Consider the following 17,343-nt stretch of genomic DNA (forward strand, 5'->3'; position numbering starts at 1 on the left):
TAACTTGACTGATGTCTTGAGATGTTACTTCAATATATCCACATAATTCTCCGGTCTCATGATGCCATCTATTTTGTGAAGTGCACCAGTCCCCTCCTGCAGCAAAGCACCCCCACAACATGATGCTGCCATCCCCGTGAATCACGGTTGGGATGGTTTTCTTTGGCTTGCAAGCCTCCCCCTTTTTCCGCCAAACATAATGATGGTCATTATGGCCAAACGGCTTTATTTTTGTTTCATCAGACCAGAGGACATTTCTCCAAAAAGTATGATATTTGTCCCCATGTGCAGTTGCAAACCGTAGTCTGGCTTTTTTATGGTGGTTTTGGAGCAGTGGCTTCTTCCTTGCTGAGCAGCCTTTCAGGTTATGTCGATTTTAGGACTTGTTTTACTGTGGATATAGATACTTTTATACCTATTTCCTCCAGCATCTTCACAAGGTCCTTTGCTGTTGTTCTGGGATTGATTTTCACTTTTTGCACCAAAGTTCGTTCATCTCTAGGGGACAGAACTCGTCTCCTTCCTGAGCGGTATGACGGCTGCATGGTCCCATGGTGTTTATACTTGCGTACTATTGTTTGTACAGATGAGAACGGTACCTTCAGGCATTTGGAAATTTCTCCCAAGGATGAACCAGACTTGTGGAGGTCTACAATTGTTTTTCTGAGGTCTTGACTGATTTCTTTTGATTTTTCCCATGATGTCAAGCAAAGAGGCACTGAGTTTGAAGGTAGGCCTTGAACTACATCCACAGGTACACCTCCAATAGGCTAATTGACATCATTTGAGTCAATCAGAAGCTTCTAAAGCCATGACATAATTTTCTGGAATTTTCCAAGCTCATTAAAGGCACAGTCATCTTAGTGTATGTAAACTTCTGACCCACTGGAATTGTGATAGTGAGTTATAAGTGAAATAATCTGTCTAAACAATTGTTGGAAAAATTACTTGTATCATGCACAAAGTAGATGTCCTAACTGACTTGCCAAAAACCTATAGTTTTTCAACAAGACATTTGTGGAGTGGTTGAAAAACAAGTTTTAATGACTCCAACCTAAGTGTATGTGAACTTTAACTGTATACCTCACCTGAGGGGCGGAAGGTAGCTTAATGGTTAAGAGCGTTGGACCAGTAACCGAGAAGTTGGAAAATCTGCCGAGATGCCCTTATTTCTCCCAAAAGTCACTTTGGAAAAGAGTGCCTGCTAAATGACTAAAATGTAAGCCATATTGCTGCCATTGGTAGATGCCAACATGATTTCAATAGAACCCTGTTAGGCATATTCAACCCCCTCCTGTCAAAAACAAGAGTCCACACCAGAGTCAACAAACTAAAAATAACAGAATTGAAACCTACTTGGCTGAACTCTTATCAAAAGAGACCGACATGACCAACTGTTCTGGGGTAGTAGGAGTCTTCCCCTGGGTTTTAGATAGTGAAAGCCTGTCTCAGGTCAGTTATGTCTGGCAATGGATATCTCCTTAGGGTTATGCTGAAGCTCAGTCATTCGGTCTAATCTTAAGATTCCTTCATGCAAGGAAAAGGGTCTGTCTTAATGTGATTTATGGAGGGCCCAGGGGGGTCTCAGACTGCCTGAATGAGACATGAGTCCCCCTAAATGCAACATCTAACTTTGGGGGGAGTCTCCAAATAATTCTAACTTAACCAGTCTGCAATTAAGATATATATATATATATATGCTATTTGTACTGCTAGTGAGAATTATTTAAAATAAAAGCTCATTCCAAATGAAACACCCCTACCTATGTGCACTGTTTAAAAACATTTTCTCCATGGCTGTATTTGTCATGCCTGGATAGTCCTCTTAAAGATGGTTCACTCAGGCCTTTTACCATTTAAAATGTTCTGGTCTGTTTTACTGGGTGTATCTTCCATAGACACCAATGCATTACGGGCTGGGTCTGGTCTACTTAGTTTATTTCTAGTTCAATGAAAGTCAATGAACTGAGTGGGATATCTCACTTCCTCTTCTGTCTCTGGTCCCGTATTACAAACCCTTTTCAGGTGTCCAAACATTTCTTTCTACAGAAAAGGTCCTTTTGTCGGCAAGATGCATCATTTAATTCAGGCTGCAAGAGTGTAGACCCAATGACAATTGCCGAATGTCATTAAACTTTTTGGTGGTTTGTAAACAGATGTCTCTTTCCATTAAATGGTGCTACTGCACAGTACACTTTCTGGATGCTGGAATTATTTTGGAGTGGAAGAACAGGTGTAGGTAGCCTTCTTTTTGAAGTGATTTGATTGACAATAAGAACATCATGACTGGTTGTGTTCATGACAAATTAAAAGGTAATAAAACATTTGACTGTTAAACGACATCTACTATTAGGCCCATGCATTAGGCCCATACATTCTTTTCACATGCACACAGAGGAGGTCCAATGGAAGAAATGGAGGCCCCTGAATGTCACGGTATAATTTGCACTCTGTAAAAGCATGGGGCAGGCCACATGCTTGAAATATGTTGAAACCTGCACCAAGTCCTATATGGTAACCCCCCCCCCCCCCCCACCCCCCAGGGTACTAGGAAACCAGATGAACATGATAGTGGAGAGGGGAACCCGGGAACCATGTTATATAAGCATGAACTCACTGTGAACCCACTGACAGATGTCTCCTGGAAAGATTACACAAGAAATGTCTGTTCCACCAGTTTCCATTACTCAGTGAAACCCATTAAACATGCCAATACTAGCCTGGAGTTGTCAGTTGGTAAAGGATGAATTATGAGTGTCAGTTGTTCAATGCTGAGTTTGCAAAATGTGATCTATACTAGCCTAAAACTGTCAGCGTGGCTCTTCTTTCACACTGTGTGTAGAAAACTCCCCTCTTGCGATGAAGCACCCTCTGCTGAAATTGGGCTACCTCATACTTATGTCATACTTCCCGGTCCCATACCTCAGCTAAACCTTTGGGGACTTGAACTTTAGACAGACGGGACTGCAGAGAGTTCATTATTCTAAATGTAGATGTAGTACTGGGGTGCATTCATTAGTGCACACCATCGTAAAACCTTTTGCCACAAAAAAACAAGTTGCAACAAAATGTGCATGTCTTATTGGAGAAGTTCAGGTTTGTCCCTCCTCATTTTGGCCTGTTTGCTTCCATTTGGTTTCCAGTGAATAGACCCCTGTACTGTACAAGATCACCTAGAGACTAAGGCTGGAAGAAAGGATGTCCCAGATATCCAACATTCTTGAAAATGCAAAAAGGTTTATTTAAACATGGAAACCTTAAACTGGTCACTTACTCCATTTAACTTGAGTTATTATGCATCTGAACTGGCTGCAGTGACGGTGCATCTGACTTTAAACTGCTGCAGTTGTAGTGGCTAAACTGTCCAATATAATTGTCCCAATACAATTTCCATCCTAATCCTTTAGCCATAATGATGAAATTATCGTCTTGACATATGTCCAGAGTTGAATTTAAATGGAAAAATCATACATTTACAAAAATGTCAATAAATAAAGAGACGTTCTGATTTAAGGTATAACTAAAAATAAAAAAAACAATGGTCAGCATTTCAGGGAATGGTAAAACTAGTGTGTGCTGCCATTCTGCCACTCCCAGTAGGCCTTGGTGCCTATAGGACTTCTAACTGTATTCCCTGTAGAGGGGGAGCACACATACTGTACAACATGAATTCATTATGAATTTGAAACACCAAAAAATTACATTCAAATTATTTGGCTCATACAAAATGTTTTGTAGATTTCCTTATACATGTCCATCATACATTTTTTTTTGTTTAAGTAAATGTGCGCCTACTTGTCATGTAATCATTCATGACCTCTTATTTTTGATAGATTTTGCAAATGTTCTGCATATTGATATGGTGGAGATCTCTGAGGTTAAGTGAGTATAGGCTATACGTAAAGTACATGTATCCTTGCATTCCTAGACAGAAACTATGCATGCTGGATGTCATTAGTCTATTTTGGTCCAGTGGTATAAGTTATACCATTTAAATATGGAGGCTGCCAGGTCAAATTAAGTTTCGCTGTAGACCTCTGGGGCTATTTTGGGTCACGATAAAACTGGAGTGAACAACACATACTCTAAAGTTGTTTTGTTATGCCTGTTGGTCTATGAAAACCAGAATCGGATGGATAAACTTCTTCATAATGTTGATTAAATAGAAAATACAGCCACAGGGGAGTCACAATGGGTAATGCTTTCTCATTGGGCACACCACGTCACATCAACATGGATCATTGGGAAATATCTTATTTGGTAGATGCTGTACGTTGATCAATGAGATTCCAACCTACAGTGGGGCAAAAAAGTATTTAGTCAGCCACCAATTGTGCAAGTTCTCCCACTTAGAAAGATGAGAGAGGCCTGTAATTTCCATCATAGGTACACTTCAACTATGACAGACAAAATGAGAAGAAAAAAATCCAGAAAATCACAATGTAGGATTTTTTATGAATTTATTTGCAAATGATGGTGGAAAATAAGTATTTGGTCACCTACAAACAAGCAAGATTTCTGGCTCTCACAGACCTGTAACTTCTTCTTTAAGAGGCTCCTCTGTGCTCCACTCGTTACCTGTATTAATGGCACCTGTTTGAACTTGTTATCAGTATTAAAGACACCTGTCCACAACCTCAAACAGTCACACTCCAAACTTCACTATGGCCAAGACCAAATAGCTGTCAAAGGATACCAGAAACAAAATTGTAGACCTGCACCAGGCTGGGAAGACTGAATCTGCAATAGGTAAGCAGCTTGGTTTGAAGAAATCAACTGTGGGAGCAATTATTAGGAAATGGAAGACATACAAGACCACTGATAATCTCCCTCGATCTGGGGCTCCACGCAAGATCTCACCCCGTGGGGTCAAAATTATCACAAGAACGGTGAGCAAAAATCCCAGAACCACACAGGGGGACCTAGTGAATGACCCGCAGAGAGCTGGGACCAAAGTAACAAAGCCTACCATCAGCAAGGGCATTGAAGATGAAACGTGGCTGGGTCTTTCAGCATGACAATGATCCCAAACACACCGCCCGGGCAACGAAGGAGTGGCTTCGTAAGAAGCATTTCAAGGTCCTGGAGTGTCCTAGCCAGTCTCCAGATCTCAACCCCATAGAAAATCTTTGGAGGTGTTGAAAGTCCGTGTTGCCCAGCAACAGTCCCAAAACATCACTGCTCTAGAGGAGATCTGCATGGAGGAATGGGCCAAAATACCAGCAACAGTGTGTGAAAACCTTGTGAAGACTTACAGAAAACATTTGACCTCTGTCATTGCCAACAAAGGGTATATAACAAAGTATTGAGATAAACTTTTGTTATTGACCAAATGCTTATTTTCCACCATAATTTGCAAATAATTTAATTTAAAATCCTACAATGTGATTTTCTGGATTTTTTTTCCTCCATTTTTTCTGTCATAGTGGAAGTGTACCTATGATGAAAATTACAGACCTCTCTCATCTTTTTAAGTGGGAGAACTTGCACAATTGGTGGCTGACAAAATACTTTTTTGCCCCACTGTATGTAAATAAGGTATTTCTGTTTTAAATGTTTATATACATTTGCAAACATTTCTAAAAATCTGTTCTCGCTTTGTCAATATGTGGTATTGTGTGTAGATTTCTGAGGATATATATTTTTTAATCCATTTTAGAATAAGGCTGTAACTTGACAAAATGTAGAAAAAGGGAAGGGGTCTGAATACTTTCCGAAGGCGCTGTATATAGAGGTACTTTATTAATCCCTAAGGGTAACATAGTAGTGTGTAGCCCAAACAGTTCGTATGTTACAGACAGCTGTTACAGATACTAGTCAGCTGTACCGTCTCCAGACGAGGAACACCATCGTGAGAGTCTTATCTTTCCATGGAGGGGTAGGCCAAACCGTTCGGACAGTACAGGCGATAATGTGAGAAGACCAATTTTCGGGATGTCTCATGGTCAGACAAACACCATTCTAGCGCTGGGACCTTTCACCGCAGAAGTGCAACAGGCTGATGCGGTGGATTGAGACACATCCAATATCTCCAGCTTAAACTGACAGATTTTTATGGTCATTTTTTTTATTATGCTATATTAGATTTCCAGTTTTTATCACCCGAGTTAGAATACCTCATGATAAGCTGCAGACCATACACATTTTTAATTTATTTAACTAGGCAAGTCAGTTAAGAACATATTCTTATTTACAATGACTGCCTACCCCGGCCAAACCCTAACCCGGACGACACTGGGCAAATTGTGCACCACCCTATGGGACTCCCAATCGCAGCCAATTGTGATATAGTCTGGAATCGAACCAGGGTCTGTAGTGACGCCTCTAACATCTGAGATGCAACGTCTTAGACCACTGCACTACTCGAGAGCCCCAAAAAAACATGCTATTTACCAAGCAAGTTTTCATCTATATTTTTTGTAGCTGTCTATGTACCACTACAAACTGATGCTGGCACTAAGACCACGCTCAATAAGCTGTAAAGGCCATAAGCAAACGAGAAAATACACATGCAGAGGCAGTGCTCCTATTGGCCGGTGATTTTAGTGCAGAGAAACTGAAATTTGTCTTCACCTCATTTTTACCAGCACGTCACCTGCGCAACTAGATGCGAACAAAAACCTCTAGATCAGCTTTACTCCACACACAGAAATGCATATAAAGCTCACCCTCCATTTGGCAAGTATGACAAGAACTCTATATTCCTGATTCCTGCTTACAAGCAAAAACTCAAACACTAAGGACATTTTAAGTGCAGCTGGAAAAATGCCTGTGAACGGGGAACAATTGACAACAGTGTGTACTTCTAATTGTATCATATGCAATCACAGTTCAACAGGGGAACACAAAAACAGAAGTTGTAACAGAATGTATTTATTGTGAAATCATTTGAATCATTTTAAATAGGCCATTTGGAGTTGAAAGAGTTATATGATTAGCATGCTGCTTTCCAGGCTCAATAGTGTGAAATATGAACAGTGCATCTACTACTGTATGTCTCAATGCTGTACACACTAGTTTCTTCTCATAAGGTATGTAAGAACAGCTGTTAGGGACAAACTTCAGAGAACATTCAAACATTCAAGAACATTCGAAGGAGCTCCCCGATGTCAAAGCTGGAGGTGGAAGACAATATCTATGAGAATGGTTATCACGTTTTCAAAACAATACATTACAGAAACGTCAATGACTGTTGCTAGATGACATTGAACCAAGAACACGACTATAAAATGTATATAACAATCTGTACAAAGGTCATGCAACCTCACCACCCACACACATATTTGGGATTTCCCCTTGGAATCTAGAAGCCTGTGATTAGTTAGAAAGGGATTGGGTGAGGTATCATTGCCCCTGTGGCCAGTGTGAAGTCAGACTATATCCCACTGCATAGATCGGAATGATTTTTTATCTCTTGCACTTCATATCGCTCTACTGCACTTGGCTGTAGTCCAAACATAACCTCATTCACCTAATGTTAACCGGCTGTAGTGCTGCCATTGGTTGATGCAAACATATCAACAAAACCATTAGGCATGGTGGGAGTGGGACAGTATAAAACATATTGACCAGTGTGGTCACGTTGACCCCCTCCAACCAACAACACAAACATGAGTTGAACTCCAGAGCAAACAAACTAAATTGAACATAATTGAAACCCACTTGGCAGAACTCTTATCAAAAGAGACTGACATGACCAACTGTTCTGGGGGCAGCAGAAATCTAGGGTCTTTGTCCTAAGGACCCTGGTCAAAAGTAGTGCACTAAATGTGGAATAGGGTGTCAGTTAGGACACAAACCTTGACTTAAGGCCTGCACAGACAATATGATTTAAGCCGTCTTATGCCACAATTTTGCCGTCCCAAGCAAAATGTCCCGTTGTCTGCAAATATTTATATTCAGTATATATATACATTATACACTACTGTTCAAAAGTTTGGGGTCACTAAGAAATGTCCTTGTTTTTGAAAGAAAAGCTATTTTTTTGTCCATTTAAAATAACAGAATTGATCAGAAATACAGTGTAGACATTGCTAATGTTGTAAATGACTATTGTTGCTGGAATAGACAGATTTGTAAAAAGCTGAAATAAATAATTCTCTCAACTATTATTCTGACATTTCACATTCTTAAAATAAAGTGGTGATCCTAACTGACCTAAGACAGGGAATTTTTACTAGGATTAAATGTCAGGAATTGTGAAAAACTGAGTTTAAATGTCTTTGGCTAAGGTATATGTAAACTTCTGACTTCAACTGTATATGAATATATATTTTAAATGTACTTTTACACCTTTTCGTAATATCCAATTGATACAGTCTTGTCCCATCGCTGCAACTCCCGTACGGACTCAGGAGAGGCGATGGTCGAGAGCAATGCATCCTCCGAAACGCAACCCTGCCAAGCAGCACTGCCTCTTGACACACTGCCCACTTAACTCGGAAGCCAGCCGCACCAATGTGCCGGAAGAAACACTGTACAACTGCCTATCTGTCAGCTTGCAGGTGCCCGGCCCACCACAAGGAGTCGCTAGAGCGCAATGAAACAAGGAAATCTCAGCTGGACCAGTTGTGCGCTGCCTCATGGGTCTCCCGGTCACGCCCGGCTGTGACACAGCCTGGGATCGAACCCGGGGCTGTAGTGACGCCTCAAGCACTGTGATCCAGTGCCTTAGACCGCTGCGCCACTCGGGAGGTCCTTGTCAGCAAATTCTTAGGTTGTAAACAATTGTTGGACATCTTGGCTTGTTCAATGTGACAGGGTCTAGGTCTGCCGATTTAAGTAACACTACGTGTGGTCGTAAGCTCCGACAAAGTTCTGACAGTGTCAGAAATGTTTAGCCTTTATCGTGTAGTGAGACAATCCCAGTGACTGACCAATAGAAACACGGCCGGCAATAACACCATGATTGTTTCTCGAGACAAAACATTGCCAACATAAAAGCAACTGCTTGTTGTGGTTCTTTCGACGCCATGCTTGATATGCCCAGGTGACATAGCCTACGTTGCAGTTAATGTAGCCTACGTCGGCTGATGTAGCCTCGCAAGCCAATCGCACAATTTGCTGACAGAACTGAAGCAATTCGTAGACCCTGACCAGGTTGATATCAAGATTTGAAATTGGTCACATCGCACAGTGTGACATGTAATAATCAAATCCGACGTACAGTGTGGGAAGGCCTTAAGCCAGGAAGAAAGGATGTCCCAGATACAGTATATCCATCATTCAAATCTATGAAGGATTGTATACAGTACCAGTCAAAATTGTAGAATAATACATTGTAGAATGTCTACATTGTAGAATAATAGTGAAGATGTGAAAACTATGAACTAACACATATGGAATAACGTAGTAATTAAACAAGTGATAAACAAATCAAAATACAAATTACATTTGTGATTCTTCAAAGTAGCCACCCTTTGCCTTGATGACAGCTTTGCACACTCTTGGCATTCTCTCAACCAGCTTCATGAGGTAGTCCCCTGGAATTCCTTTCAATTAACAGGTGGCTTGTTAAAAGTTAACTTGTGGAATTTCTTTCCTTCTTAATGCGTTTGAGCCATTCAGTTGTGTTGTGACAAGGTAGGGGTGGTATACAGAAGATAGCCCGGTTTGGTAAAAGACCAAGTCCATATTGTGGTAACAACAGCTCAAATAAGCAAAGAGAAACGACAGTCCATCATTACTTTAAGACATGAAGGTCAGTCAAGAACGTTGAACATTTCTTCAAGTGCAGATCACAAAAACCATCAAGCGCTATGATGAAACTGGCTCTCATGAAGACTGCCACAGGAAAGGAAGACCCAGAGTTACCTTTGCTGCAGAGGACATGTTCATTAGAGTTACCAGCCTCAGAAATAAGGTTCAAGTAATAGACACATCTCAACATCAACTATTCAGAGGAGACTGCGTGAATCAGGCCTTCATGGTCGAATTGCTGTAAAGAAGCCACTACTAAAGGACACCAATAAGAACAAGAGACATGCTTGGCCAAGAAACACAAGCAATAGACATTAGACCGATAGAAATCTGTCCTTTGGTCTGATGAGTCCAAATGTGAGAGATTTTTGGTTCCAACCTCCGTGTCTTTGTGAGATGGAGAGTAGGTGATCGGATGATCAGCATGGAGGAGGTGTGATGGTTTTGGGGGTGCTATGCTGGTGATTTATTTAGAAATCAAGGCACACTTAACCAGCATGGCTACCACAGCATTCTGTAGCGATACGCCATCCCATCTGGTTTGGCTTAGTGGGACTATTATTTATTTTTCAACAGGGCAATGACCCAACACACCTCACCTAACAGGTCTATTTGACCAAGAAAGAGAGTGATGGAGTGCTGCATCAGATGACCTGGCCTCCACAATCACCCGACCTCAACCCAATTTGAGATGGTTTGGGATGAGTTGGACCGCAGAGTGAAGGAAAAGCAGCCGACAAGTGTTCAGCACAACTCCTTCAACACTGTTGGAAAAGCATTCCTCATGAAGCTGGTTGAGAGAATGCCAAGAGTGTGCAAACTGTCATCAAGGCAAAGGGTGGCTACTTTGAAGAATCTAAAATTGACCTACTTCATGAGAAAATGTAGTAAGTTAGGTCGACAGTAGGGTTATTCAGTAGGGTTATTCAGTAGGGTTATTCAAGTTCAGAAAATGTATCTTCTCTGTATGCCCAGGGCCTACTTTTGGTCATTATGGTCTGGAGGATGTAAAAAATATTTGTCACCACAACATGCGGTAAAGATATCAGTGGAATTCAACCAAAACAATGGAATCGCCACACACATGTCCCCCCATAGGCGATAGATCCAGATTCTGGCCTTTTTACAATATTTCAAAATACAATCACGGGGGAAAACAGTTTGGAAAGCAAACAATGACTAACCTACTTTTGAAAAGAGAAGATCTAAACTGTCTGTAGTTAAGCTACCAAAATATTTGATCAACTCCTCCCCAGTACCCCCAACTTTAACTATCTTCCTCAGGCCTTCCCTCGGCTATATCTATACTGTTTTTTAATAGGCCTATATATGAATAAAATGGGTTCAGGGTAGACCTATCACAACATCGAATTTTAAGGAGAAAGCAAGTGCCATGATCCCACTGATTTTTTGCTCCAGAGTAGAGAAAATTGGTATACAGTGCCTTGCGAAAGTATTCGGCCCCCTTGAACTTTGCGACCTTTTGCCACATTTCAGGCTTCAAAAATAAATATATAAAACTGTATTTCTTTGTGAAGAATCAACAACAAGTGGGACACAATCATGAAGTGGAACGACATTTATTGGATATTTCAAACTTTTTTAACAAATCAAAAACTGAAAAATTGGGCGTGCAAAATTATTATGATTGTGTGTGTCCCACTTATTGTTGATTCTTCACAAAAAAATACAGTTTTATATCTTATGTTTGAAGCCTGAAATGTGGCAAAAGGTCGCAAAGTTCAAGGGGGCCGAATACTTTCGCAAGGCACTGTATGCAGAGATCAAAAAGCCGATTGCTAAAAACATGTTTGATTTGCAGGAGGGGGGGAATTGCATTGAATCAAATTATCAATTTTCAATGATTAACTGCCTGTAAAGGCAGGGTTACTATTGTTTAAAAAATAGCAACAGTGAATAGTGAAATGGAGATCCCTATACAATAACATCAGAATATTGGTAAAAGTCAGCAACAAACATCAAAGCTAAGCAGGGCTTAGTTAAAACCCTGGATGGGAGATGAAAGTGGTGGTTGTAGATAGATCAACTCTCCAGTAGGAGGTGCTGTCTAGCCTATTGTTTATTCTGATAATGGATATAGCATTGAAGATCTGAAGCTGTTTCTAAGGTACAAATTCAACATATTTTATACAAGGTTTGTGTACATTGAAAATTGGTTAACATGATTAATCCTGAGGTTGACATTTCGCCATCAGAACAACAGGTTATGTTGATGACTTTCATTGGCACTGTCCACAGCAGCATGCTGGCATTAGTCGTGAGTCTAAAACATGGTCCAGCTATAGCAAGTAGAAAATGTTTCCAATTCCCACTTCATTCAGGAACTCAAGATAGCGCCATCAAAACAACTCAGTAACAGACCCGCCGGTGTTTTCAAATCTGCACTGCCGCACATCAGGGTGGCAGGGTAGCCTAGTGGTTAGAGTGTTGGACTAGTAACCGGAAGGTTGCAAGTTCAAATCCCCGAGCTGACAAGGTACAAATCTGTCGTTCTACCCCTGAACAGGCAGTTAACCCACTGTTCCTAGGCTGTCATTGAAAATAAGAATTTGTTCTTAAACTGACTTGCCTGGTTAAATAAAGGTAAAATAAAAATCATCAGTGATCGCAAAGACAGACAGACGGACAGAAGGACTGACATCCAGGAGCCAATATTACAGTATATGAACCGTTACCACATGCATTCTGTATCACTTAACTCTCATGTATAATGAGTCTAATTCATAATGACAGTGAAATAAAGATAACTGCCAAAGTAAAGGAAACAGTTGAGTAAATAAGTGATACAAAGTGTATTGAAAACAGGTGCTTCCACACAGGCGTGGTTCCTGAGTTAACTAAGTAATTAACATCCCATCATGCTTTGGGTCATGTCTAAAATTGCTGGGCAGGCCATTATTTTGGCTACCATGGCTATGCCCCCATAGGATGAAAATGCTCCCATCCACAGGGCACAAGAGGTCATTGAATGGTTTGATGAGCATGAAAACGGCGTAAACCATATGCCATGGCTGTCTCCGTCACCAGATCTCTGCCCAATTGAGCACTTATGGGAGATTCAGGAGAGGCGCCTGAGACAGCGTTATCCACCACCATCAAATGCTGGAATTTTTTTGTGGAAGAAATCCCTCCAATAGAGTTCCAGAGACTTGTATAATCTATGCCAAGGTGCAGTGAAGCTGTTCTGGCTCTTGGTGGCCCAATGCCCTTTTTAAGACGCTTGATGTTGGTGTTTCCTTTATTTTGGCCTGTAGATAGGCCTATTCGTAATGTTGTTGTGTTGCTGTAGTTGTGGATGGATCAGAGTAATAGACTGTAGGCCTACAAAGTGTGCTAGAAGAATGATCAATATCATACGTCATAATTACCTGGAGAAATCTGATCTGCAATTTGTAAATGTAGCTGCTGCTGTAACTCGTAAAAACTTGGAGACACAAATGGCAAATGAAGCTTTCATATATCCATTTTGAGATATATTAAACAAGAAATGGTTGATTATTTAGGACTGAGTCTGGCTTTAACTAATTTTCTTTATTGCACTTACAAGCATCTATAACAAAATATCAAAAAGCATTTTGTTTAAAAAAAAACATTGTTCATATGAAAAGATCCCCTATCCACCATTGAATGTCTGTGCAGTCAATTGTCTATCTAAATGCACAAATTATTCAGCCAAGTTAGTTAAATGATAACAGTGGCCTACATAAAAGCGTTAAAAAACAAAGCAAATAACAAAATTGCGTTTTCTAAAAATGTCACATTGTCCCTCACAATATCTCACATTATTACCCTGTGTAGCCTATACAGTGCCTTCGGAAAGTATTCTGACCCATTGACTTTTTCTATATTTTGTAATGTTACAGCCTTACTCTAAAATGTATTAAATGTTTTTTCCCTCCCAGTACCCCATAATGACAAAGTAAAAACAGGTTGACATTTTTGCTCATTTAAAAATACAAAAAACCTGAAATCACATTTACATAATTATTCAGACCCTTTACTCAGTACTTTGTTGAAGCACCTTTGGCAGCGATGACAGCATCAAGTCTTCTTGGGTATGACGCTACAAGCTTGGAACACCTGTATTTGGGGAGTTTCTTCCATTCTTCTCTGCAAATCCTCTCAAGCTCTGTCAGGTTGAATGGGGAGCGTTGCTGCACAGCTATTTTCAGGTCTCAAGAGATGTTCGATCGGGTTCAAGTCCGGGCTCTGGCTGGGCCACTCAAGGACATTCAGAGACTTGTCCTGAAGCCACTCCTGCGTTGTCTTGGCTGTGTGCTTAGGGTCATTTTCCTGTTGTAAGGTGAACCTACGCCCCAATCTGAGGTTCTGAGCGCCCTGTGCAGGTTTTCATCAAGTATCTTTCCCTCGATCCTGACTAATCTCCCAGTCCCTGCCACTGAAGAACATACCCACAGCATGATGTTGCCACCACCATGCTTCACCGTATGGATGGTGCCAGGTTTCCTCCAGACGTGACACTTGACATTCAGGCCTAAGAGTTCAATCTTGGTTTCTTCAGACCAGGGAATCTTGTTTCTCATGGTCTGAGAGTCTTTTGGTGACTTTGGGCAAACTCCGAGCGGGCTGTCATGTTCCCTTGTCACGTTCACTGTCTTCAAACTCTCTGTCATAGATGAGCCAAGGCGCAGCATGCATGTAATTCCACATCTTTAATAAAGTGAAACCTTTAATAAAGTGAAACCTTCACAAAAAAACAGGTAAACAGAAACCGAAAGTGATGCAACCGTGGCGCACACAAGCACACACAGAAAATAAATAATTACCCACAACATTAGGTGGGAAAAAGGCTGGCTAAGTATGATTCCCAATCAGAGACAACGATAGACAGCTGACTCTGATTGGGAACCACAATCGGCCAAAAATAGAAAACAAAGAATGCCCACCCAAATCACACCCTGACCTAAACAAATAGAGAAATAAAACGTCTCTCTAAGGTCAGGGCGTGACATCCTTTTACTGAGGAGTGGCTACAGTCTGGCTTCTCTACCATAAAGGCCTGATTGGTGGCGTCCTGCAGAGATGGGTGTCCTTCTGGAAGGTTCTCCCATCTCCTCAGAGGAACACTAGAGCTCTGTCAGAGAGACCATCAGGTTCTTGGCCACCACCCTGACAAAGGCCCTTCTCCCCCGATTGCTCAATTTGGCCGGGCTTCCAGCTCTAGGAAGAGTCTTGGTGGTTCCAAACTTCTTCCATTTAAGAATGATGGAGGCCATTGTGTTCTTGGGGACTTTCAATGCCAAAGACATTTTTTTTGTACCCATCCCCAGATCTGTGCATCGACACAATCCTGTCTTGGAGCGCTATGGACAATTCCTTTAACCTCATGGCTTGGTTTGTGATCTGACATGCACTGTCAACTGTGGGACCTTATATAGAAAGGTGTGTGTGCCTTTCCAAATCATGTCCAATCAATTGAATTTACCACAGGCATCTTAAGGATGATCAATGGAAACAGGACGCACCTGAGCTCAATTTCGAGTCTCATAACAAAGGTTCTTAATACTTATGTAAGAAATGTATTTTTGTTTTCTAAAGACCTGTTTTTGCTTTGTCATCACGGGGTATTGTGTGTAGATTGCTGAGCATTTTAGTATTTATTTAATACATTTTAGAATAAGGCTGTAATGTAACAAAACGTGGAAAAATTCAAGAATACTTTCCGAAGGCACCGTATATACTCTACATGTGTTTGGAACATCTCGTCCCAAACACATGGGCATTAATATGGAGTTGGTCCCCCCATGTGCTGTCATAACAGCCTCCACTCTTCTGGGAAGGCTTTCCACTAGATGTTAGAACATAGCTGAGGGGACTTGCTTCCATTCAGCCACAAGAGCATTAGTGAGGTTGGGCACTGATTCATCCCAAAGGTGTTCGATGGGGTTGAGGTCAGGGCTCTGTGCAGGCCAGTCAAGTTCTTCCACACCGATCTCAACATACCATTTCTGTATGGACCTTGCTTTGTGCACGGGGGGTATTGTCATGCTGAAACAGGAAAGGGCCTTCCCCAAACTGTTGCCACAAAGTTGGAAGCACAGAATCATCCAGAATGTCATTCTATGCTGTAGCATTATGATTTCCCTTCACTGGAACTAAGGGGCCTAGCCCGAACCTTGAAAAACAGCCCCAGACCACTATTCCTCCTCCACCAAACTTTACAGTTGGCACTATGCACAGCCATGGAAACCCATTTCATGAAGCTCCCGACGACCAGTTACTGTGCTGACATTGCTTCCAGAGGCAGTTTGGAACTCGGTAGTGAGTATTTTATTAAGATCCTTATTAGCTGTTTTGTAAGCCGCAGCTACTCTTTCTGGGGTCTAACACAGAACATGAAACATGACGTAATACAGAAGATGAATAGACAAAAACAGCTCAAGGACAGAACTACATTTTGGCAACAGAGAACAGAAGATTTTTACGGGCTACGTGCTTCAGCACTCACCGGTCCTGTTCTGTGAGCTTGTGTGGCCTACCACTTTGCAGCTGAGCTGTTATTGCTCCTAGACGTTTTCACTTCACAATAACAGCACTTACAGTTGACTGGGGCAGATCTAGCAGGGCAGACATTTGACCAACTGACTATGACGGTGCCAAGTTGAAATTCACTGAGCTCTTCAGTAAGGCCATTTTACTGCCAATATCTGTCTAGGGAGATTGAATGACTGTACACTCGATTTATACACCGGTAAGCAACGGGTATGGCTGAAATAGCCAAATCCACTCATTTGAAGGGGTGTCCACATACTTTTGTGTATATATTGTGCATTCAGTATAGAGAATGGACAGGTACTCTTGGCTTGAATAAATTAATCACCTTACCAAATAGACAATCAAAAGATTAAATTAAAAGATTATACTGTTGTACTCCAGTGCTTGTTCAGTGAATTATAGTGATTCAATGGTATATGCCAGAATAAAAATAACATTTTCCAATATACTGTATGCCCTGGGCAATATACATAGGAAATCTCATTTTGTGCAATTTCTGGGCGTGTATGCAAAGCAAATTCAAAAATACATAGTTAGAGCACAGTTAATTCATACAACAAACAAACAAACAGGACTGGCAGAGCTAACTACAAAGGGGAAGGGAAGGTAAAGTCACCCAACACGATATGCAAATGAAATATAAATAAATAAAAATGTTGAAAACGCCTTACACTCAGCCATTTCATGAATCACTGTAATAAATTTGTTAGGTCATACTTCACTAAGTTACAGTAAATGCCATATTTCATAAGGAACCATCTGAAACATGTTCAGATGCCCTTTTTTCTCTGTAGGTTTGTCTGTACACATGTCCATTTGTATAAGAGTATGAGAGAGTAGGTATCTGCCTGAATCATTCTGGATCATGGCTGTTGCTGGTACTGGCTCTCTGTTGCAGTGTAGAAATCCTCCAGGACACTCTGCAGATACTCAAAGGTGGGCCGGTCCTCGGGCTTGTTCTTCCAGCACTCCAACATGATGTCATAGAGTTCCTGTGGACAGCTGTCGGTGCGCTGCATGCGGTAGCCGCTCTCCAGAGAGCGAATCACTTCTGGGTTTGTCATACCTAGATGATAGAGCCAGCACAGAAACGCATCATTACAGGGG

The 17,343-nt window shown here is 41.2% G+C and overlaps 1 protein-coding gene across 1 annotated transcript in view; it reads right to left on the bottom strand.

Annotated features, from left to right (window-relative positions):
• Positions 1-13,236: 13,236 nt before the first annotated feature.
• The window catches only part of LOC115132122 (tyrosine-protein kinase HCK-like), a 28,173-nt gene continuing 24,066 nt past the window's right edge, over positions 13,237-17,343 (bottom strand). The window contains exon 13 of the mRNA XM_029664383.2: positions 13,237-17,302. Within this exon, the coding sequence (XP_029520243.1) occupies positions 17,100-17,302 (203 nt within the window). The 3' untranslated portion in view covers positions 13,237-17,099. The remainder of the gene's footprint in view (positions 17,303-17,343) is intronic.

The sequence above is a fragment of the Oncorhynchus nerka genome, linkage group LG7, assembly GCF_034236695.1.
Source record: "Oncorhynchus nerka isolate Pitt River linkage group LG7, Oner_Uvic_2.0, whole genome shotgun sequence".
Classification (NCBI taxonomy): Eukaryota; Metazoa; Chordata; class Actinopteri; order Salmoniformes; family Salmonidae; genus Oncorhynchus; species Oncorhynchus nerka.